The sequence below is a fragment of the Grammomys surdaster genome, unplaced genomic scaffold (assembly GCF_004785775.1).
Source record: "Grammomys surdaster isolate TR1022 unplaced genomic scaffold, NIH_TR_1.0 133, whole genome shotgun sequence".
In the NCBI taxonomy this organism is placed as follows: Eukaryota; Metazoa; Chordata; class Mammalia; order Rodentia; family Muridae; genus Grammomys; species Grammomys surdaster.
In genome coordinates this window covers 1188183-1213885 of record NW_021604591.1, presented here as the reverse complement: position 1 = coordinate 1213885, position 25703 = coordinate 1188183, and the positions used below count along the sequence as shown (strand labels likewise).

The 25703-nt window shown below is 37.5% G+C and overlaps 1 protein-coding gene across 1 annotated transcript in view; it reads left to right on the top strand.

The window, feature by feature from the left end:
* Positions 1-25703, top strand: part of Alms1 (ALMS1 centrosome and basal body associated protein) — a 98717-nt gene that overhangs the window by 31553 nt on the left and 41461 nt on the right. The window contains exons 8-12 of the mRNA XM_028762410.1: positions 3795-7313; positions 8803-8936; positions 12265-14027; positions 21765-21997; positions 23791-23916. Of these exons, the coding sequence (XP_028618243.1) occupies positions 3795-7313; positions 8803-8936; positions 12265-14027; positions 21765-21997; positions 23791-23916 (5775 nt within the window). The remainder of the gene's footprint in view (positions 1-3794; positions 7314-8802; positions 8937-12264; positions 14028-21764; positions 21998-23790; positions 23917-25703) is intronic.

Sequence of the window (25703 nt, the reverse complement as noted above, 5' to 3'; positions counted from 1 at the left end):
TTCTCCCCTTCAACACAGAACTCCATGTTATTTGGCCTTTAGGCAGTTTCCCTGCCTTTGCTCTTAGACTGAGGTATACCGTTGGCATAATTGATTTTGGGGCTTTGGAGTGTGAGCTAATCCATACCATCAACTTCCTTAGGCTAACATCCTAAGATCAATTTCTTCTGAGAATTACCTGCTAATCTTTTTATTTAGTCATTTTCATTTAGTTTTCTCTTTAATATAAATTCTAAGTTTTCTTTTCTTTTTCCCCCTCCTTTCTTTCTCTTTTCTTTTTTGAGACAGGATTTCACTATGTAGCTCTGGCTATCCTGGAACTCAATGTGTAGACCAGGCTGGCCTTGAACTCACAGAGGTCTGCCTGCCTCTGCTTTGAGTGCTGAGATTAGATGAGTACCACCATGCCTGGCAAATTCTAAGTTTTCAGTAGGCCACTGTCAATCTACCTCTACTACTCACCACCTTCCTCAGTAAATAATACTGCTTTCCTCCTCATGATCCATATGATCTTCTGTGCTCTTTTGTACAAGATTATTTCCATGCATACTTTTGAGCTCAATTACTTTTGTCTTCCAGTTATGAAAAAGGGTTTTTTGAGAAGATGAAGACTATGATAGAATGATTGTGTCCCCTAAAATTTTCTCTTTGAGATTCTTACTTTCAGAATGATGGCATTAAGAAGTAGAGGCTTTGAAAGGTCACAAGAGCTCTTAGTGACAAAGTAAGGACCTTGGAGTGATTGATCCCTTGTTACTCTCTTCCTATATGAACACAGTACAGTGGCATCTTCTGTTCCTAAGAGTCCCTTAACAAATGCTATCTATATCTGCAAGCACCTTCATATAAGGCATTCTTCCTCCTTTCTTTGTGAAAATTTGCATGCATTCTAAGTCCTTATATGTTGGATCAGAAAGGCCTCCTTAAGTGTTCACATAGATGATACCACTAAACTAGAGCTTTGGAAGAAAATATATCCAGAAAGCATTTTTTTTTACCAGGCTGACTGGTCAGATTACTGGTTATTGATCTAGTTGTCTTTGTCTCTTTGGTGCATGTGGACTTCAGATGATATTTTTTGCGAGTTGGTCTCTTTCCATTATGAATTCTGGGAATTGAACTCAGGTTACCTGGCTTATATGGCAAGCAATCATAACCTGCTGAACCAACTCGCTAAGTCCTATTTCTTATATTTTTGGTTGTGAGCCTAGCCTTTAATGGCTGGGCCATCTCTCCATCCCCTAAGTCCTATTTCTTAAGCATATGATCATATTGCTTGCAAACAGGAGGGCTTTGATTTCCTTTTCTATTTCTATTTATTTTCTCTTGTCTTATTGTTCTAGAAAAGACTTTAGTTAATATATTTAATCTGAGTGGAGAACATAGATACTCTTAGATTTTCAGTTATTTCCCATTTAGGAATATGTTGGCTTATATATAGTCTTTATTATATTGAGATATATTTTTTCTGTTTTAATTCTTCAGAGATCTTATCTTAATGGGTGTTGGACTTTGTATTTTCTACACTGTTGAGGTGATTGTATGATTTCTGTCCAAGTCTATTAATGTTGTATGTTATGCTTATGTCAAATCATTCTTATATTCCTGGAATTAAGCTAGCTTTGTCATTCATGGTAAATTATCCTTAGAATGTATTGTTGAATTTAGTTTGCAGTATTTTACTGAGATTTTAAGTATTTGTGTTCTTCTGGTGTACTGACCTATTATTATTGTGTGTGTGTGTGTGTGTGTGTGTGTGTGTGTGTGTGTGTGAGTCCTTGTCCAGCATTGGTATCAGAGTAATACTGACTTCATAAAATGAATTTGGTAGTATTCCTTTTTTATCCTATTATATGGAATAGTTTGGGGACCATTGGTAGCGCTTTAAAGCTCTGGTAGGGGCTAAAGAGATAACTTAATGTTTAAAGAGCACTGGCTATTCTTCTAGAGGACCTTGGTTTGATTCCCAGTATCACATGGCAGCTAACAAACATCTACAATTCCAATTCACACCAGTTTATACCTTTCTCTGGTCTCTGCAGATACTGCATGCATTTGGTGTACAGACATTTTCAGACAAAATACCCATACATATAAAGATAAATAATGTTTAAAGGAAAGTTCTAGTATAGAGCCAGAAGGTTCAGTGGGAAAAAGTCTGCTGTGCAAACTTGGCGTATGATTCTTATGAAGAGAGAACTGATCTTTGAATGCTATCCTCTGACCTCTAGTGCACAACACTGTACACTGGTGTCTTAGTCATTGTACTATTGCTGTGAAGAGACACTATGACCAGGGTAAGTCTTACAAAAGAAAGCATTGAACTGGGAGGTAGTTTCAGGGGCTTAGTCCATTATCATCATGATGAGGAGGGAGCATGGCAGCACAGAAGTTGGAGTAGTATCTGAGACTTTTAGATTCTGATCCACAGGCAGAGAGACAACCTGAGCCTGTCAAGAGCTTTTGAAAACTCAAGCCCCAACCCCAGTGATACATTTCTTCCAACAAGGCCACACCTCCTGATCCTTCTAATCATATCAAAAAGTTCCACTCCCTGGTGACCAATATAAGCAATCTAATATATGAGCTTATGGGGGCCAATCTTACCATCACAACTAGTATTTGTGTACACACATACACTAAGTACAATTAAGTATTAAAATTTTAAAAGAAGTCGTAAGTGTGGTAGTTGTATAAGCCTTAAATCCCAGTTTTTGAAGGCAGGGGCAGATCTAGTATACAGAGCAAGTCCCAGGACAACCAGAGCTACATAGAGAGACCCTGCCTTGAAAAACCAAGGGGGAAAAAACCCCGCTAGAATTCAGCAATGACAAGGCACCATCTCCACCTGGACATTTTTAGGTGACTTTAAAAAAAAAAAACCTACTTCAGACTCATTGCTTGTTGTACATATGTTTAAGTTATTTGTATTTTGGTTTAATTTTTATAGTTCATATATATGTATGGTGGTTTGAATGAAAATGTCCCCTCATAGACTCATTTATTTGAATACTTGGTCTCCAGTTTTGGGAAGGACTAAGTGATGTGTCTTTGTTGGAGGTAAAATGTTGCCATGAGTGGGCTTTTCGGTTTGAAAAGTTCTTACTATTCCCAGTGAGTGCTCTCTATGTCTGGTGATTGCATTTCAAGATGTAAGACATTAGCTACTACTCCAGAGCCATGCCTGCCTGCCACCATGTTCCCTGTCATGATGGTCATGGACTCACCCTCTTGAAACTGTAAGCCCCAGTCGCAGATTCAAACACTGAATATAAAACAAAATAAAACAAAAAAAGGTATCTTTTATAGGTTGCTTTGGTCATGATGTTACTTTATAGCAATAAAAAAGTAACTAAGGAAATATATGCTTAGAAATTTATACACTTCTTTTAGATTTCCAGCTTATTGACATATAGGTTTTCATATTAATATGTTTTAATAATACTCTGAATTTTATTGTTATCTGTTGCAATATCTCCCTTTTTCATCTCTAATTTTATTAATTTGGGTATTCTTTCTTTTGGGTAGTTTTGCTAAGAATTTTCTAACCTTCTTTATCTTGTGAAAGAACTCTGTCTTTGTTTCATTGGCTCTTCTGTTCTCTGTGTTTTCATTTCAATAATTTTTGTTCTGATAGTTATTTCTATATACTGATTACACATTTGCTTTGTGTTTATTGTCTAAGACCTTGAGTTCCATGAATAAGTTCTTTATTTGAACACTCTGACTTTTTAAAATGTAGGTATGTATAGCTTTAACTTTCCTTCTTAGAATGGCTTCATTGTATCTCACAGGATCTGTTGACCAGAGGAGTGGAGCAGCAGTAGCCTCTTCTACTTACTCACAGGGAATAAAGCCTGGCAGTTTTCACCAAGAAGAGTTGCTAGATAGACATCTTATTGAAGAGATTCAGAAAGTGTCACCTGGTCCTAGGCCAGCTGGCCAGAAGCCTCAGATGCCAACAGTACAATCTGGTTCTTACTCTAAAGGAATGGAATCTATTTTCTATCAACATCCCATGTCACACAGTCATCAAGGCAGAGAGCCTCTAAATGTTTCAGCTGTTTCTCGATCAGTTGAGAATAAAGTTTTCTACCAGCAAACATTATCAGACAGTCTTCTAACTGAAGAAACATTGGGGGTTTCTATTATTCCTGGCCCAGGTGACCAGAAGACTACTTTACCTTCAGAATTCCCTCTCTCCTATTCTCATCGAGGAAAGAACCTGCCCGAAGATGTCGTGAAAGTTTCTACTGATTCTGGATCTGCTGACAGGAAGGCTGACATTCTAACAGCGTCCTCTAATACCTACCAGCACAAAACGAAACCTGGTATTTTTTATCACCAAGAATTGCCAGACAGTCATTTACCTGAAGATGTTTTCAAAGCTCCTTCTGTTTGTAAGTCATCTGATGAGCTATCTGGAATATCAGCTCTAACCTCTGTTTCCTATTCATATAAAGGGAGACCCAATATTTCTCATCATCAGAAGTTTCTAGACAGCCACCTAACTGAAGAGGCCCAGAAAATCTTAGGTACAACTGGAACAGTAGATCAGGAGACAGTGACACCAACAGTGTCTTCTTCCTTTTTACAAAAAGAAAAGCCTAGTATTTTCTACCAACAGACACTTTCAGGTGACCATTTGCCTGGAGAGCCTCTGAATGTTTTAGCAGCTCCTGGACCACCTGACCAGAACACTGGGGCACCAACAATATCTCCTAGTTCCTGCTTCCCTGGAGAAGAGTCCATTTTTTTTTACCAAGCTGGCTTTCCAGGTAACACTCTGTCTGCAATGTCTTTCAACGTTCCAGGGATTTCTGGATCAACTGAACAGAAGAGTAACATAACAATAGGACCATCAGGTTCGTACTCAGTTGGAGAGAAGTCCATTATTTTCTACCATCAGGCCTTGTCAGATGGTCATCTTCCCAGAGAAGCTTCTCCTACACCAGCTGAGCTGAAGACTGGAGAGCCACCAGTATATTTGGCTTCCTGTTCTGTTGGAGTAAAGCCTATTATTTTCTACCAGCAGCCTCTTTCAGATATTCTGCTAACTAAACGTCACAAAGATTCAGTTGTTCCTGGACCAACTGACCAGAAGACTGGCATACCAACAGTGCCTTCTTCTTCCCAATCATATATAGAAAGGCGTACTATTTCTTACCAGCAAGAGTTTCCAGATCTTAGTGAAAAAGCTTTGAAAGTTGTAGGTGGTGTTGAATCCTCTGAACAGAAAACTGAAATACCAGTAGTGTCGTCTTCTCTCTTATACAGAGAGAGGCCTGATGTTTCTTATCAGGAGGATTTGCCAGATCTTACTGAAGAAGCTTTGCAGATTTTAGGTGTTCCTGAAGAAGTTCCTTCTGTTCCTTACTCACATGATAAGACACGTCCCAACTTTTACCAGAAGAAGTTACCAGATGGTGCTGAAGTATCTTTGAAATCAGTAGGCTCTGGCTCTACTGATCAGAAGACTAGGGCACAAATAGTCTGCTCAAGTAGAGAGAAGTCCAGTGGTTTTCATCAGCAGGAGTTGCCAAATACTGGTGGGGATACATTAGGTGCTTTTCATCCTGAACCAGTTGTCCAGAAGGTCGGGAAACCAACAGAATCTTTAAGTTACTATCCACAGGGAGAGGCCAGTGCTTTGTCTCCACAGGAGTTGCCTGCCAGCCATCTCACAGGAGAGACTCCGAAGGTGTCAGATGGTTCTGCACTTGCAGCACAGACTCCTGGGACATCAACAGGACCTTCCAGTTCCTACTTCCATAAAGAAAAGTTAAGTGATTATCAAAAGGCCTCACCAGGTAGTGATCTAACTGAAAATTCTTTGAAGGCTTCAACTGTTCCTGGACTATCTGATCAGAAAAAGAGACTTGCAGTCTCATCTGGTTCCTACTCACACAAAGAGAAACACAAGATTTCAGCTGCAGATTTGCCGGATGACCAGACCGGCGAGTTGCCAACAGTTCTTCAGCGGTCTTGCTTACATAGAGAGGATCCTTCAGTTTCAACTGTGATCAAACCAGATGACCAAAAGATTCCATTATCAACAACTTTTCATGGCTCCTATGCTCAAAAAGTAAAACCTGTTATTTTTGTTCAAAAACAGTTACCAGACAGAGATCAAAGTGAAGATATTCCGAAGATTTCAACTGTCTCTGAGCCAACTGTTGTAAACACAAATGTGCCAGTACTTCTGTCTAGTTCTTCCTCACACAGAGAGAAGTCAGGTTCATTCTACCCACAGGAACTGCCAGATAGACATCTAACTGAAGTTGATCTGAAGGTGTCAAGCAGTCTTTGTCAAGCTGACCATATTTCTGGGTTACCTACAGTTTCTCCTGGTACTTATTCACACAGTGAAAAGCACCACTTTGTCTCAGAACATGTCCAAGAGCTGATGGATAATTTGAATTCTTCTGAGTCTTGTTGTCTCAGTGTAGATAGTATGCCTTTAAATTCACAAATTGATGATGGAGTTATCATATGTAAGCCAGAATCTTTAGGTCTTGCCAATGTTGGCTCTGAGGAAATCCAGGATATAGATCATGGTTCCAAAACTCTTAAAGAAATTCAGACTCTCTTAATGGAAGCAGAAAATATGGCACTGAAACGATGCAATTTCTCTGCTCCCTTAGTCCCTTTCAGAGATGTTAATGATGTTTCATTTATACAATCAAAGAAGGTGGTTTGTATCAAAGAACCCTCCACAACTGATGTTTGTACCCAGAGGGAGTCATTTGTAGAGGAAGTCCCACACATTGAATATGTACAGAAGGACATTGGCACACAGACGAACCTTAAGTACCAGAGGGGTGTTGGAAATTGGGAATTTATTAGTTCAACTACCTTTAGAAGTCCTCTACAGGAAGCAGAAGGCACAGCTGGAATGGCATTTGATAAAACTTTCAGGAAATATAAAGCTGACAGGTCTGTAATGAGATCTGAACCTGAAGGCTACAGCACAGGCATTGGGAATAAAATGATTATCCCTATGATGACAATCATAAAGAGTGACTCCAGTAGTGATGTAAGTGATAGTTGCTGCTCATGGGACAATAATTTACCAGAGTCTTTGGAATCTGTTTCTGATGTTTTTCTAAACTTCTTTCCATATACTTCACCCAAGACAAGCATAACAGATAGCCGAGAAGAGGAGGGGTTGTCAGAGAGTGAGGATGGCTATGGTAGTGCAGATTCATTGGCTGCACATGTGAAGTACCTTCTGCAGTGTGAATCCTCACTGAATCAAGCCAAACAGATACTTAAAAATGCAGAGGAAGAGGAATATCGGGTCCGAACCCAAGGTAAAATTGACTGACATAATAGGCACGTTCAGGCTTGTGAGCATTACAGCTTAGCAATTTAAAGTGAGACATTTGGCTTTCTAAATTTATTTTCTTATAGAACTGTAGAATGATCGTATTTTCTATCTACAATCTGGAAAACAATGCTGTAAATTAGACATATGATCAATAGTGCTAGTCTGTGATATTTTCATGTTAGATGGACAGTAAGAAAGTAGTTTAGCCAACAGTTTGGACTTCCTTTTATTGTAATATCCTTGTTTGGGAACACATATGCCTCCAATTTGTTCTTTGGTAAGTTGTTTTGTATTCTAAATCTCTGTATGCTTTGTCTCTGTTTTCTAATGAAATTTGTGGAGTTGATCTAAAGTCTAAGGGGAAAGACACTTACCAGGTCCTTAGTACTAAAACTTTGGTTACAGGTCTAAGTCTAAAGGGTATTTATTAGCCTCATTAATCTCTAATAGAATCTTTGTAAAGGAGACATAACAATCTTTAAGGCATACGGAAATGTGTTTTGGGTAGTAACTTGCACGTGGTTCAGGACTGGCTCGGAATCTTGAGGTTAACTGCCTGTGCAGTTCCTTGTACATTTGGAGTCTGTCAAAATCTTCCTAGCTTTGGTTGTATTAGGTATCATAGAAGTGTTAGTAACTATAGCAAGTACTATGGGGAGGTAAGAGACTTTTTGATTAGAAGAAAAGTTAAGATTAATGACTTAAATACTATATTTAGTTTGGCTTCTTTGGAGATAAATTTGTAGAGGATGGTTTAAAAAAACTCAGACTTTTAATTTATTTATGGTGACACATAATTGTAATCTCTACTAGGAAACTGAGGCACAGAGATTGTGAGTTCAGGGTTACCCCATGTCTTATTAGAGGTTTACTACCATGAACAGACACCATGATGAAAGTGACTCATAAGGACAACATTTAATTGGGGCTGACTTACAGGTTCAAAGGTTGTCTTAGTTAGGGTTTTACTGCTGTGAACAGACACCATGACCAAGGTGACCCTTACAAGGACAACATTTAATTGAGGCTGACTTGCAGGTTCAGAGGTTCAGTCCATTACTATCAAGGCATAGCGGCATCCATGGTGCAAGAGGAGCTGAGAATTCTATATCTTCGTCTGAAGGCTGTTAGGAGAAGACTGGCTTCCAGGCAGCTAGCAGGATCCTAAAGCCCACACCCACAGTGATACAATTCCTCCAACAAGGCCACACCTCCTAAAATTGACATGCCTGGGGCCAAGCATATTCAAACCCTGGGTTACATAGAAATGCCCTGCTTTGGTGGATGGTCAGACTCTGCTTCAATGAAATGGCATTTTATGAACTAATGTGTCACATACTTGACACTACATGCTCAGTTTCATGTTGTGCATTAAGGGGCAGATATTGCTGGTTTTCTTTACTTGAATAGTAATTGAAAAATTACTAGTTTCACAGTTTTTAAATCTCAACTGTTTTGTGATTTCTCTCCAGCCTGGAATCTAAAGTTTAATTTAGGACGTGACTATGGATGCTCCATTTCAGAATTAAATGAAGATGACAGGAGGAAAGTAGAAGAGATAAAGGCAAAGTTGTTTGGTCATGGAAGAGCAACTTACATGTCTGAGGTATACAACCTAGAAGTGAAAGCTGAAACTGAAAGAGGGCAGTAAGAAACGAGAGCTCTGACCAGATGAGTTGCTAATAATCTTGGAGCAAAGTGTTAGAGTCTTAATTCTCTAAAAGTTAAGATTGAAGGACTAGATTCTTTTAATTTTGATTCATTTTAAAATTATCATAGTAGTAAAACAATAATTGAGGTTTTTTTTTTTGCCAGTGTATTTTTACAATTGAGAAGTTAAACTTCTCCTTTACATCGTAAAATTCAGATGGAAGTTCAGATTCAGAAGTATATGTTCTATTTAAAAATAGTTAAGATAGTTTTATGTAAAAACAGCTTTATTATTAATATTGCTTTTTTTTCTTTAGTGAACTGTTTGTTGAATGGAAGTATTTATCTAAAGAAAAGATTATTCCTGTACTTCCTGTCCAGCTCTAGAAACAGAACATTAACAGATACCATTGAACTGGACATGGTAGTATGTACTTTAATCCTAGTATTTTGGAGGCTAAGTTCAGAGGATCACAAGTTCATTGTCATCCTGGGGTACTTAGCAAGATTGTATCTCAAAAACCAAATCAAACCCACCCCTGACAAAATTACTTTGTTTTGGATTTCTTTCCCTAGACTTAATCTTTATTACTAATCCTTATATGTATTGGCTTTCTGCTCTTGAGTATACTTTTGAATTTTACATAGAATCAGCATGATGTGGGGCTGGAGGAATGCCTCAGTGGTTAAGAGCAGTTGTCCTTGGAGAGTATCAGAGTTCAGTTCCCAGCATCCATATGATAGTTCATAACCATCCAGTTATTAACTCCAGTTCCAAGGGAGCTGAACTGTCTTCTGGCCCCCAAAGTCACCAGGTATACCTGTAGTACACATACATACATACATACATACATACATACATACATGCACACACACATACGTACATACATACATACATACACATATGTACATACATACATACATACATACATATAAAACACTCATGTACATAAAAAAATCGGCAGATAAGATATTTTCATTCTTTATGAGGGTAATGTTCCGTTTTGTACATATACCACATTTTTTTTCTCATCACTATTTGAACACTTAAATAGCATGTTTTGGCTATTAACAGTAGCTTTTAAAAAAAGAACCTCTTGCACATCTGTCTATCAATATGTTGGCTTATTGTAAGATTTTAGGAAGAGTAGTCTAAAAATAATGTTTGACATGTACTAAAACAATAAGAATTTAGAAATTTTACACATTAATTTTGTGGGGAGGGTGCCACAGTATGCCTGTGAAGGTCAGAGGACAATTTGCAAGATTCTATTCTTTCTCTCACCATATAGTTTCTGGGGATTGAACTGAGTCAGGCTTGGTAGCAAGTGTCTTTACTTCCTGGTCATCTTGCCTCCCAGATACTCTAAAGAGTTTTTAAAGTGGAAAGATTGTTATGAATTTATTATGAAAACTTGAAAGATGCCACTGAGAAAGAGAAATACGTTTTACATGAGTACCAATGTGTAGTGATTTCCAGTTTTGAAAGTGGCAGAAATTTGTATTTCTCAAATTAAGGCATTTGTTTTCCAGTGATGTGTCAGGAGGTTCCAAGCTAATCAGAAGCTGCAGATTAAAAAATGGCAACTCTATGTATTTAATTCAGTTTTTCTTTTAAAGCCAACTGTTGTTTTAAATTGTAGCATTACATGCAGCTATAAAAAAAATTATCTGCAGCACTTGGGAGGCAGAGGCAGGCGGATTTCTGAGTTCAAGGCCAGCCTGGTCTACAGAGTGAGTTCCAGGACAGCCAGGGCTGCACAGAGAAACCCTGGCTCGAAAAACCAAAAAAAAAAAAAAAAATCTGGAGAGAGGATATCTATCCTGTTTGAGACAGGGTCTGATTGATCTGGAATTTACTTTGTAGACCAGGCTGGCCTTGAATTCACAAGAGATCTACCTACCTGTCTCAAGTGCTGAGATTGAAGGCATGCACCACTATGCCAATTTAAAAAAGTCTTGCAAAATTTTAATGATCTTCCCCAGTTATGACATTGGCTATACAGTCAGGATACTGAAAACTGATACTTCACAAACTGTCTAAGGCTGCTCTTATATATAATAGCTATGTCCATGCACCTCCCCTTCCACCTCTTCTGTAACACTTGTCAAACCCTAGTCTAGTCTCCATTTCTGTATTTTGTAATTTTAAGAATGTCATAAAATGAAGTCATAGGATGAATTTTTTTTGTGTTGACCTTTTTATTTCAAATAACTAAAATATTTGAATTGAGAATAATTCACAGGGATATCCTTTTTTGATGTTGAATGTTCTTTTAATATTCTTTTTTTAAAAATGCTTTTTTTAAGGATTTATTTTATTTAGATGAATACACTGTAGCTGTTTCCAGACACACCAGAAGAGGGCATCAGACCCCTTTACAGAAGGTTATGAGCCACCATGTGGTTGCTGGGAATTGAACTCAGGACCTTTGGAAGAGCAGTCAGTGCTCTTAACCACTGAGCCATCTCTCCAGCCCCGTTCTTTTAATATTCTTATTTCTCATCTTTATGTCCTGTTTATTGACATTTTTATGTCACTCTTTCTGTTTGTTATATGTGTGTTATGCTGGAGATCAGACTTATACCATCATATATGGTACAGAAGCACTTTACCACTGAGCTACTCACAAAACCACTGCTGTGTTTTGAAATTTTTTTTTGTATGTGTTCTTTTCTTTCTTTCTTTTTTTTTTTTTTAGGAATAATAATAATTTATTTAACTAAAGCTACTAAAATTGTTATTATTAACGTTATCATCATCATTGGTTTTTCATGACGGGGTTTTTCTGCATAGTCCTGGCTGTCCTAGAACTTGCTCTATAGACCAAGCTGGCCTCCAACTCAGAGATCACCTGCCTCTGCCTCTTGAGTGCTAAAATTAAAGGTATGCATCACTACACCTAGCTATTTTTATTATTTTTAGGTATGTATATATGTGTGTGTCTGCATGTAGGCACATGTACATGAATGTAGGTGCATTGACACTTTGGAGCTCAATTTACACATGGTTGTGACCTGCCTGATGTGGGTGCTGTGAACTGAACACGGGTCCTGGAAGAGCAGTCAGTGCTCTTAACCACCGAGCCATCTCTCCAGCCCCAAGTAGAACTTAGTTTCCTAAGTGTTCATTATCATGATCTATTTTATTCTATAAAGTTTCATTTTTTTCTTGCTGTTCCTTTGATCTGTCTTATAGATGAAGAAGATAACACTTATGGTCATTTTTAGCTTGGATATAAAACTAATCAGTACATGTCTATTGGATTTCTTATATCTTCTAGGGCTTACAGAGTCCACGAGGAATAGGATGTTTGCCTGAAGCTGTCTGTGGTCACATTATTATTGAGAGCCATGAGAAAGGATGTTTCAGGACTCTTACTGCTGAACAACCACGACCAGACAGCCGCCATTGTGTTTTTCGATCTGTTGAACCTTCAGACTTGATTAGAGGACATCGGATCCCATCATCATGGAGAGGCAGGCACATCAACCTTTCCAGATCGATAGATCAGAGCAATCCCCGTTTCAAAGTAGGGAATTCCTTTCAGTTACAGAGTCATCCCCCATTTCAAAAACTTGTACCCGATGACATCAAAATTAGCAAGGGTGTTGGAATGCCATTCCATGCATACATGGATCCCCAGCCATCAGAATTAGTAGAACCTACTTGTGTGCCAACTAAAGAAATGGATATTCCTTCCTCATCTCAAATACTGCCCCCTGAACCCAAGAAGCAGTTCACTTCTTCCATCACTTTTTCTTCTCACGAACACTCTGATTCTTGTGGTTGTAAGGTTGGTGTTACTGCAGGTAGCCAGTGTACTGGACCATCTTTAGGAGTGTTTAAGCCTCATTTCCCTGAAGAGCAGATTTCTTCTAGAGATCTTAAACAGAAAACCTCTTCCAATTCATCACTTACAAGGCATACACCAGTGACTATTTTAGCTGACGGTAGTAGGCAAAGGCAAAAATTACCTGTTGATTTTGAGCATTCTCATCAAAAAGGAAGATCAGGTTTTAAAGTCAGCCATTCTGAACCCAATGTCAGTACAAATGTTAGCAGTTTCAAGGGAGCTCAATTTTCTGGTAAGGATACCATTGTTAGCCAGGACAAACTAACTTCCACAGTAGAGGTAAAAGAGAAGAATGTAACTATAACTCCTGATCTTCCTCCTTGCATTTTTCTTGAACAACAGTTCTTTGAAGAAAGCCACACCCCACATACAGATCTTCATATGAGAAAATACCCTTCTCCCTCTTGTCCAGACATTGCTTCTTGCATTTTTCTTGAACAGCCAAAACTCTTTGAGCAAACCAAAGCCCCAGATGTAGATCATGAAATAAGAGAAGATCACTCTTTCTTTCCTAAGTGCCAGGATTATATAGTTGCAGACCCTTCTCCCGATTTTCCTGATCAGCAGCAAAGCAAACCTCCAGATGTAAATGGCCACATGAGAAAACAGCACTGTCCTCTTTCTCAAGTTCAGGATTGTAAGGTAAAAGAGGTTCAGCATATACCTCAATCATACTTGTCTAATATGGTAAATGTTGACGCCAAGGTCAGTGGTATTGTCTCCCAGTCAGCTCCCGACCACTGCACAGCTGCATCTACTCCACCTTCAAATAGAAAAGCACTTTCATGTGTTCGTATAACTCTTTGTCCCAAGACTCCTTCCAAGTTGGATAGTGGAACCTTAGATGAAAGGTTTCATTCATTGGATCCTGCTTCTAAAACAAGGATTAATAGTGAGTTTAACTCTGATCTGCGAATTATATCTTCAAGGTCATTGGAACCAACCTCCAAATTACTGACCTGTAAACCAGTAGCACAGGATCAAGAATCTTTAGTTTTTCTAGGACCTAAGTCTCCACTGGATTTGCAAGTCACACAGTCTTCTCTTCCAGATAGTAAGACTATTTTTCAGGACTTGAAACTCAAACTTCCTCAGAATAGCCAGATAGTAACCTCAAGGCAAACACAAGTGAACATTTCAAATTTGGAAGAATATTCCAAACCAGAGGGGACTCCAGTATCTGCAGATGGGTGAGTCACTGTGATAACAGGCAAACTGATGGAATTTGTAACAGAGGATTTTAAATAGTTAAGCAAACTGAAAGACTGGGGTGTGGGGAGGGTGTGTGATTTTGTTAGAGGAGATTGAATCTAACTGGTCTTAAGAGATAAGTAAGTGATGTGAAGGTAATGTAAACATGAAACGTGAAGTAACATGGGAAGAACTTTTTGTAAGATTTGACATCAGATGTAAGAAATCAGAAACTTTGAAAAGAACCATTGGCCAGCCCATAGTACAATTATTACTTATTTTTATATTGGAGATGCACTGAAGATCCTGGGAGGTTGCAACATAAATGTGGAGAGATTTATTTTGGTCATAGTTGTAGAGAGGTCAACTGATGCTTGCTTGCTTCAATATCATGGCTACAAGAGGATGAGGTGGAGGAGCCTCCAAGAAAATACTCTCAAGTGACCTAATTTCTCCCAGCTATTTCCCACCTTGAACAATTCTGCCATCTCCCAGTAATCTTTTTATATTTTGAATCTATCAGTAATTTAAGCTATTCTTAGATCAGAGTTGTCATGATCTAATTAACTCTGCAAATACCCTCAAACATATCCAGGCATTTCTCAATCCAGTTAAGTTCACAGTCATAATTAACCATATTTCTGCTTACATACTCTCTTTGTATATATTTCTCTTTCCTTTCTAGCCCATGATTTCTCTATTATGTTTGTATTTACAAGAAGTTTTTTTAAAGCCCCATAACTTTATAGTACTGAGTGTTATCCTGGCACATAAGCACTTTAGCCAACCCAGCAGTTATGTATATGATTATGATGTTCCTGGATGAGAAGCCTCCCTTACCTTGTGTTACAAGAATGGAAACTAAATTCATGGACAGGTTACTTGACCTAATATTAGTAATTCATCGCCGAGTTAGTTTTACCTTTATAAGTATTTTATGACTAATGAGAAAGAATTAGCTGTATGTAAATGGTTGAGAAGGTAGCATACCACAGTGGAAAGCCCAGGGCTTGGGAAGGAGAAGTGCGTATTCAGAATCTATGGACATGAGTGACATTGATACACAATCTCATTTAGTCTTCATGACATCTTGATTCCCTGATTGACTGGGAAACCAAGACACTAACATTGTTTCTTGTGCCAAATGATGTTGGTGGGAGGAGAATTGCTCAGCAGCAGGTTATTTTAACAAGGTAAGAACTTCGCTTCCTGCATCCTGGTGTTTTGCACATTCTTGAACACTACTTGTAGCTTTCTTTCATCCACATTTTGGACAAATCATTTAATATCTTTGACACTCTTGTGAGATGTTGTAGAAGGAAAGTGTTGAGAAGTTGAAAGGTCCTTTACAAAGCCGAAGTGATTAAGAACTGGATTTGGGTAAGAAATCAAAGGTGTCAACTTCTGGTTTTAATATTATAAATCATAGGAAGTGATAGATTTTATTTTAATGTTTAGAAATTAAAAGTATAAAATAAATTATAAATTAAAAGTATAGCAGACTTCAAGGTTTAAATGCCAACTTATTGGAGCTGAGATTCTTTAAAATTTAGGTAAAACTATAAACAAGAAAATTATTACAAGTATGAACTAATAAAGATGCTGCTTATTGAGAATATACTAAATGCTAAGCTTCATGTTTACACTGCTTAGACTACAAATCTCATTAACTCAATTCCTGGGTTTTAAACCTTGAAAAGTATAGGAAATTTTTTTTTGTAGTCGAGGGGGAGGCAGTGCTGCTGGAAAAGTATTTGCCTTGAAAGCATGATGACCTGAGTCTGATCTCTAGTACCCATGGCCTAGAAAAAGTCAGACGTCAGGGTGGGCATGTGTAATCATGCAATGTGTAATGCCAGCATTGTGGTTAGAGACATAGAGAGATCCTTGAGACTTGTTGGCCAACCAGGCTAACCTATTGGTAATATTTGTATTAGTTTAAGTCAGTGAAAGGGGTTACAAGGAATGACATCCAGTAACAGCTGAGCAAATCTGGAGCTTACATCAGGGTTTGTAAATAGTTGAAATAGTATGCTCCATACAAAAGAAAAGAGAGTTCTTTAGAGGACTGGCTGATTCTGGGCAGGAGTGGGAGTCAGGGGCAAAGCTCTGAAATCACTGATCTCAGAAACTGAGTAACTTAAGCACTGAATTATAACGTAAAGTATGAAAGAGATACCAAGTCTATATTGATGTAAATAATTAAAAAAAAAGAGGAATAAATGAATGGAAGAGGAGCAGTACTTCTTACAGAGAATATCAGGGATAGAGGTTTCTCTTGGCTGGGCTGGGAATATACAGTTCATCACGATGGGGAAGGCACAGTGATGGAAGGGGCAGGAATTATGATGGCAGGATGTGAGGGGGATTGTTACATCTTAGCAGACCGGGGAGAAGAGAGACTAAGGCTGGAAGTAGGGCTGGTTACAATTATCAATACCTGCTCCCTAGCAACCCACTTCTACCAGTGAGGCACCACCTTCTATAGGTTCTGCAGCCCCCGAAAGCAGTGGCCATCGTCTAGGGTTAAGGACCACTTTGGGGTCATTTTACGTCCAAGTGCTGATCTACTTAACTCTCTTTAGACCTTTAACTGTCTTAAAGACTTTTTTGTTTTTGTTTTTGTTTTTCGAGACAGGGTTTCTCTGTGTAGCCCTGGCTGTCCTGGAACTCACTCTGTAGACCAGGCTGGTCTTGAACTCAGAAATCAGACTGCCTCTGCCTCCCAAGTGCTGGGATTAAAGGTGTGCGCCACCACTGCCCGGCTTTAAAGACATTTTTTAATTAAAAATTTTATTGTTTTGTCATGTATGTATGCATGCATGTATATATGTATACACCTGCATTTATGTATGTATGTATGTATGTATGTATGTATGTATGTATGTATATATGCCACATGTGGACAGTGCACACAGAGGCCAGAACAAGATGCTGGATCCCTAGAACTGGAGTTACAGATGGTTGTGACCCATTATTTAGGTGCTGTGAATCTAATCTGGGTCCTCTGGCAGAGCAGTAGGTGCTTTAACTACTGAACTGTCTCTCTCATCTCTTTGTAGACATCTTTAATTTTTTTTCATGGTTGATTGGTTACCCTGGCAAAAACAAGATAGATTCATACTCATTGTTTTCTTCACACCAAGATGATATTAAAGGAAATTTCTTATTCACACAAAAAATCTTAAGGAGATCTGTCCATCAGAAGCAGGTCTGGGCTAGCATGCACAAAGCAAATGAAGTGGATTGAGCTAATAGCTAGAGCAGAAGACACATGTGAAGGGCCTCAGTTTCCTACTGGTAAGCATACAGATGTCCCTGCCAACTTGTCCAGCTAAGGAACCAAAGTGGGAAAGGAGGGAAAGTCATAAAAAGGAAATTGGTGATCAAACCTCAGAAACAGAAGGTTTGTATTATTGTGGGTGTTGTAGAGATTGCCTTCTACATGCCTAACTCATGGAAGCCTGTGCTGATGTGATGGCCTGATATTTAAAGATGTGCACTGCTGTGCTCATGAGAAGCAGCCACTCATGAGTAGTTGTCCAGTATTGAACTGGAATTCTTTATGAAAGTAGTGGTAGTCTGAAGATTTGGAATTAGTTTTATATGTTTGGTAGAATTCACTAATGATATTGTCATTGATGGGGTAATTTTTATTACTAGTTCAATTTATTTAATGCATATGACTATACAGTTTTTTCTGGTGGTTTGAAAAAAATGCTTTCAAATTTTTTTTTCTAAGTTGACATGTGATATCCTGTTGTAACATTAGCTTTCCCCCACCTCCTTTTTTGATATTGATAATCTTTCTGTGAGGTCATTATCGTTAAGGGTTAAAAATAGGGGTTTTGGTAAGCCTCTTTAGTGGTTAATTTCTACTCTTATCTTTTGTCTTACATTTTATATCTTAACTTGTTTTGTTTTTTACCTTCCTAAGAGTAAATAATGTATTCATAATTTTTTGTTAATTTTTAGCATTCTTTTCTATTACATTGTTAGAGAGTTGTTTTTTTTTTTTTAATGTAGTTTTTAGGTTTTTCTTTGTCCCATGGACTGGTGCTATGTGTTTCTTAATTGCATTGTAGTCACTGCAGTTACTTGGAATGGCGTCACTCACTCTATGTAAACATGTTCAGAATTGCTTTGTGATGTTTTTATTTTGACCAATTTATGGTTGAAAAGATTGTATGTTTAGATGTTGCTGTGTGGGATAAAGAACAATCTGATTTAGCTGGTCACATGAGTTGTTGTGTGTTCCCTTTGCTATATTTGTCTGCTTATTAGTCAACACACGATAGGAACATATTGCATGGTAACATATAGTCACACTCCCAGGCATGATTTTCTTATTTCTGTCCCTTCCCTTGATTGTGAGTGAGTGAGTGAATGTGTGAGTGTGTGAGTGTGTGTGTGTGTGTGAGTGTGTGTGTGTATTTGAATTAAAGGTTATGGGGAAGTTGTAAGTTCTCCTTGTAATTAGTCTTTTGTGGAGTTGGTGACCTGCCCCATCACTTAATATCACACATTTTTATTTCCTAAAAGATTTCCTACATAGCGAAAATGAAAACATCCAGGTCAGGAAATTGATACTGGAATTCATTATAGGTGTCATTCTGACTTCTCTACTTCTCCTGCTAGTCTTTGCAGCAAAAGAAATAATTCAAAATTACATGTTGTATGAGTTTATGTGTGTTTAAAGTTCTTTCTTTGAAGCTGTTTCTTCAGTGGTTTCTTGTTTTTTATTTGTTTTTAGTTTTTGAGACTGGGTCTCTTTATATAGACCAGGCTATCCTGAAACTCAGTGTGTAGACCAGGCTGGCCTGGAACACAAAGGTCTGCCTTCCTCTGCCTCCCAAATTCCGAGATTTAAAGATGTGCTCCACCATGTCTGGCTCTAGAACTTCCTTGATGTTCATAAGCTTGAAACTTTTTAAGATTTTATAAAACAATTACTTTGTGAAATGATCTTTGAGTTTTCTTATGTTTGCATTTCTGTTAGTTACTCTATGCAGCGCAGACTATGCTGACTCTCATCGTTATATCAGATCATGCTACATAGTTGTAATTTGTTCCACGGTTGACAATCATCACTTGAATTACTTAGTAAGGTTGTAGCAGCTACATGTTACTATTGTTAAGTTATTCTTTTCTCTGTGTAATTAAATATGTTATATAAGATTCTTTAACATTATATAACTATCTTGGTGTTTAGCAAATTCAGTTTATTATTTATACCTATACAGAATTATGCTTTCTTATCTGAGTGACTTATGATTTACTGTTTTTATCTTTAATTTGTAAGTGAGGAACTTGGCTGAAATCTCTAAGAAAAGTGTTGAAGGTACAGCTTGGCTTTTCTTCGATGTTTGTTATAAAATAGAATAAGAAAATAAGTTTTTAAAAATGTTAATTTATTTACATTATTATTTTGAATGTGCACAGAGTTATTAATTAGATCATTAGTAACTTAACTAGCAGTGATTATACCCTGAAGAAAATTTACTCTTACACATTCAGCAGTCATTAATTGCCAATAGCTTCTCATCAAGGTGTGGGCCCTTTCTCTGTTTGTGCTGAAATATTGACACATCAGAACCTGCATGTGTCTTGTGTAGGTACTATAGCTGCTGTGAGTTTTTTAGTGCAATAGCCCTGTTATGTCCAAAAGGCAGTATTTCAGAGCACTGCCCCCATTTCCAGCTCTTACATTTTGCCCACCACCTTCTGCAATGAAGGAAATGATTTAATAATGCATTTTAATATGAAAAGAAGTAGAAATTATTTATTGGAAAATATTTAGCATTTCTGAATTATAAAAACGAGAAAGTGTTTGGCAGTATGTTTGGTAAGTATGGATCGGTCAGCCAGATCTTTTCTTTTCACTAAGAATATTGAAGAATATATTCAAAGGTATTTCAGATACTATTAGTGACCTACCCACTAATGACCCAGAGTGCAGGGACTTGGGGGTCATAATTTCAAAGGAGACATTTCAGGTCTTTGTGCATTTTCTGTGCTTACTGCTCAGTGCTGTCCCACAGATCTTCTGTCCCATACTCTATGTCACTGCACTCCTTCGCCATCTCAGGTGTGGCTCTAGGGTCCCATGTATGTACTATACCCAACAACATTGTGGTGATGTGATTTAGAGAGCCGCTGAGAGAAGGGCCATTGGGAGAAGCCCCACAGGGATTTGCTGCCAGAGTCACAGAGACTAGAGGTCAGAGCTTCTGTTCAATTCTTGAGATTTAAGATTTAAGATTTCCTTTCCTCTCTTTCTCTTTTGGAATGAGACTGTCCTGTGCTGGTTGTCATGTTGTATTTTGGAAGGACATACATACTATGTTTTATGTCATTGGTTCACAGTTGGAGAACAGTTTGTCTGCATATAAATTATACATCGAATCTACCTTTGATGAAGATGGTACTTAGATGACACTCTGGACTTAACTTTGGAACTTCGGAGTTGTTATTGTCATGAGTTATGACTATTGGGATGGAATGAGTATATTTGCATGTGAAGACAGGAATTTTGGGAACCAGTAACACAATGTGGTGGTTTAAATACTTAGTTTCTCCAAAAGCCACATATTGAAATATAATCCCCAGTATGATGGTGTTTGGAAATACGGCCTCAAAGAATTTAGGTTGTGAGAGTAAGTGCCTCATGAATGAGATTAGTGCCTTTATCCAAAGAGTTCCCACCCACCATGTAAGCATGGCAACATCTATGAACCAGAAAATAGGTCTTCACCAGACAGATTCTATCACTGCTTCATTGGCCTTCTGAGCCTCCACACTGGTAATCAGTGAGTTTTGTTTAAAGGCCACACAGCTTGTGAATTTTGCTATGACAGTGCAAGTATCTCTTTAACCTTCTGCAGTATGTGACAACCCTGTTTCCTTCCTTGTTTTTAAATGGACTTGGCAATTTTGAAGAATACTAGACATTTGCTAAATAGATCCTCCATTCCAGTTTGATTATGTTTCCTTGTTATTAGACTGAAGCTTTAAATTTGACGAGAGAATACCACAAGTGAAATTTTACCCTCACATCAGATAGGGGAAATTATACCCACAAGTATAGTGTGATGTCATCTTTGATCATTAGGTAGGTGGGTTTCTCACTTTTTAGACTGTATTCCTTGAGATCTAGCCACTAAGTCCAGCCTGTACTTGGGGGTTTGGGAGTTGGAGCTAAGCTTTACCTTCTTTGGTGAGAGGTGTCTGTGGAATTCTTCATAAGCAAAACTAGCCTTTCTTCCTAGATGTTTGTTTATTCAATTATTCATTTACTTTGTTTTAACATGAATTCTCAATAATCTTGATTAAACACACACACACCCTTTAGAGCTTCTGGTTTCACCTTTATGATTCCCTTATGGGAAGTGTTTGTTTCATGTTTATCCTTGTGTCCTCTGGGCATTTAATATAGTTTTATAGTAATTGTCAAATTAAACATAAATAAATGAGAGTCTATTTCAACTAAGAAGTACTGTTTCCTCAGTTGAATTACATAAAGGTATTATAAATTGATTATAATTATAATAATTATAATGATTTTGGAATAAATAATAAACATGCTTGATCACTTGTTACTATGTATCTTACAAAATGAAGACTACTATGGAAATAGGTTGTTAACATGAGAGATCACTATATTTACAATTGCCTAATTACTTAAATATTTCTTGCCAAGGATATGAGCTGTTTTGTCTTTTTGTTGTTGTTGTTAGTTCACAAGAACAGAGTAAGGTTCCCTTTACTACATCCTCTGGAAAGTTATCATCATCCGATGCCATCACTCAGATAACAACCGAAAGTCCAGAAAAGACTACATTTTCATCGGAAATTTTTATTAATGCTGATGATCGTGAACAGGACACTCTAGACCCCATGGCCCAAAAGCCATCCCGGTTTGCCTCATCATCCTCAGTGCCGCAAATCACAGCTTCTCATGGCCAAGATGGTAAGGATATAACTGAGGTTTACATCGTTTAATCAACTTTTGTGTAATTATCTTTAAAGTGTTATTGTCTTTCTCATCATTAAACCTCACTTTAATATCAGCATTATGCTATAATATTACCGTATTCAGTTTTTGTTTGCATACCTGTGAAAAGAATAGGATTTTCATCTTTATTTTAAATAGAGTTAATTAGAGTATATGAAATTCATGCTGCTATGGCTGGCTGACTTTTGTCCAGAGATTTTTGTAAAAATACAGTTAGTATGTAAGAATTGTTTTTAAGGCAGGCAGATGAATTTATTGGCATTTGGTTCATAGTAATATGACTTTAATTGTGCATAGTAATAGTGTATTTCTTGCTTATGAAACAACCACCTGTTACTCAGGTTGACCACTGATCCTGCTGTATGGAAATGTGAACACATGTGAACCCTGACACATGTGAACAAGAACATACACATGTAGACATAACTGGAGAGCCTTTGGTGCCACTTATAGAAATTTGCTGCTTATAGAAATTTGGCATGTACTTGTCTTGTCACTGGGCTCAAGGAAGTAGGCTTAGATAAGAGTATTTGGGCTAATGCAAGGATCAAGGTAAACACAGCCAAGGAATGCGTGACTTCCCTCTTGTCTTGGTAATCCTGATAAGCTCCCAGACCCAGTGACTCTGGGACTTTGTTTATTGCTTTGTTTGATTTCTTACCTGATGTGATCTTACCTGATGTGATCAAAGAACAAAGGTTCTTTGCCTTTTGTGATTACTTTGCCTTTGATCTAAGAATGGACCCTGTTCTCTACTAGTACCTAGAATGGTATAAAAGCTGGCAGGGAAAACTTAAAGCACTTCAACCTCAGCACTGGCCATTACCAAATTACTAAGTTTGGTATTGTATGTGTATTTGGTAATGTATATACATTCACGCATACTCTCACAGGTGTGTATATATATTCAAACATATATTCTGTCTTCACATCTCAGGCTTTTGAGCCAGTTGGAGTTTGGCCCCAGATGGCAAAAGTATTTTAGGTGCCTCCAAGTGCCTGTTTCTGAGATTCAGGCTATGAGACAATTTGTGTCTTGCCTAGAATATGTAGCTGTCATGATGGTGGCAGAAATACAAGAAGGGAGACCTAACTGAAAAAAAAATTGAAATCTACATTTTATATCAGAGTTCTCTCTGTATGAGTAGGATAAAATTAATATTATTATAAAACAAAAAAACTGAATTGAAACTTTTACTTTATGATAACGAGTGTGTAAACAGAAGAAAAACATGGATAGAGTCTACATCAAACTGATGATTTTTTTTAAAAGCATTATTTATTTTATGTATATGAGTACACTGTTGCTGTCTTCAGACACACCAGAAGAGGGCATTGGATTCTATTACAGATGGTTGTGAGCTACCATGTGGTTGCTGGGAATTGAACTCAGGGCCTCTGGAAGAGCAGGCAGTGCAGCCATCTCTCTAGCACCCAAACTGATGATCTTTGAATAGAGTCAGATCTTATCTTTTTCTCTTTGTGTTTACTTTGTTGTCTTTTTAACTTTGATATATACCTTGTAACTTTATAAAATACCAGATAACTTGCTTGTATATTTTAATTAATTGTGTCATGTATTTTCCATCTCTAGAATTCTGTCTTCTGTTGAAAGCAAGGTGAATTTATGTTTAGTTCATTCATGAATTTCAAGAAATGTGAGCACTGCCTGGCAGGTGAAAGATACTTGGTGTGTATTTTCAGAGTCAGTGCTTTCTTACTAACAGTTCTGATATTTACCTTCTCAGCCCAGCCTGTGCTGTTGCCATATAAGCCATCTGGTAGTTCGAAGATGTATTATGTTCCACTGTTAAAAAGAGTTCCTTCATATCTGGATTCCAAGTCAGATACCACTATTGAGAGCTCACATTCAGGTATTATGCAAAAATTATTCAAGATTTTATTTTTAGAAACACTGTGTGCTGGCTGGTTGATTATGAAATCTTTTAGTCAAATATGGAGGTTTTCATGCTTTAACCAACCTCTGATTCATAATAAGTGAGTTATTTGAGACTTTGTGTAAGAAAAAAAAAGGCTAAAATTGAGTTGACAGCTGCCTGTGTAGGTGTTAAAGCCCCTTTAGAATAAGCACAGAGCCAGAGACTTGCAGGCTTACTGGTTTCAGTTGTTTAAAGCAGTCTTCACATAGGCATTAGCTCACTACCACACTAATCCAGTAGGAACTTTAATGGCCATATACAATCCAGTGTAGTCTTTACACCTGGTTCAGAAGTTACTAAACAGCATAAAACAGTAATAAATCCTGAAGTGAGAGTAGAATCTGACTTTCACACTTACTATATTATATTATGTAAGTGTTCAGTTTGCAACAAAAAATTAAAAAGGAAAAACACAAGATACAGTATGTTACATACATGGGAAAAAATTACTTGAGGAATCCCAGACATTGGACTTATTATACAAATACTTAACTATTTAAAGTATGTTTAGTAATCTAAATGAAACAACTTGTGAAAAACTAAGGAAAAATATAAAAACATTGTCTTACCAGATAGAGGACATTCTAAAGAGATAGCCTTTATTAGAAGGGGCCATATTATAATCTTAGACTTGAAAAGCACAAATTTATTTTCTAGAGGAACTCGACAGATAAAGTTCAGGCAGAAGAGACAGTGAACCTAAATAAAGATAGGTCCATTGAGATGACTTAGTGTGGAGTGTGAGAAGCAGACAAAAGAGAAAAAGAAATAAACCCCAGCGTTCTGTGGGGCACCATTAAGTATGTGTATACAATGGAGGGAATAAAAGTGTAATAGAAATGGTGGACCTCCTCAGTGAGAAATCACTCTGTATGCTTAGAAATGAAGGAAACACTTTCTACTAAAGCACTTAATTGACTGGGGCTAAGATCCAAATAAGAGTCGGCACTGAACAGAAGATTTTATTAACTTATGTACACTTTAGGTGTATGCATTCTGTAGACAGTCATGCTTAAATCCCTTTCGTGTTATGATAAAAACAGCTTGAATAGAGACAAGAGACTGCAAGTCTGGCCGTTTAGGCAGATTTGCACAGCAAAGTTATTACATTTTGCAAGACTTATTTTAAATATACCAGTGTTCTTTTTCAAATAGTTGTTACCCAGTGTCATCTTGCTCACTGGGCAGAATTATGTTTTTCCTGATTAGCGCTCAGAGTACTTAATGGCAGACCTCCCCTTGAGCCGCCCTGTGAGCAGTGGTTACAGCCTTCCTAACGCTGTGAACATTTAATACAGTTCCTCATGTTGTGGTGACCTCCAACCATAAGCTTATTTTTGTTGCTACTTCATAAATACAATTTTACTACTGTTATGAATTGTAATTTAATATTTTTGGAGATAAAGATTTGTCAAAGGGGTTGAGACTCACAGGTTGAGAACAGCTGCTTTAGAGGCATGTCTTTGTTGTGGGATGGCGTTTGATGGCTGGTCAATGCTAGTGAATAAACATTTACTTGTAGCATCCTAAATTTTGTTTATCCCTAACAAACCTAGGTAGCAAATTACCAGTCTTAGATAATTTGGAGGCTGAATTTTACTTTTATAACTTAAGCAAATTTATTAGTGAGTTCTTTATAATATCAGTTCTATCACTGAGTTTCTTCTATATCAAAATCAAAAGAGAGACAGAAACAAGAGGAAAGAATATTTGAACATGTG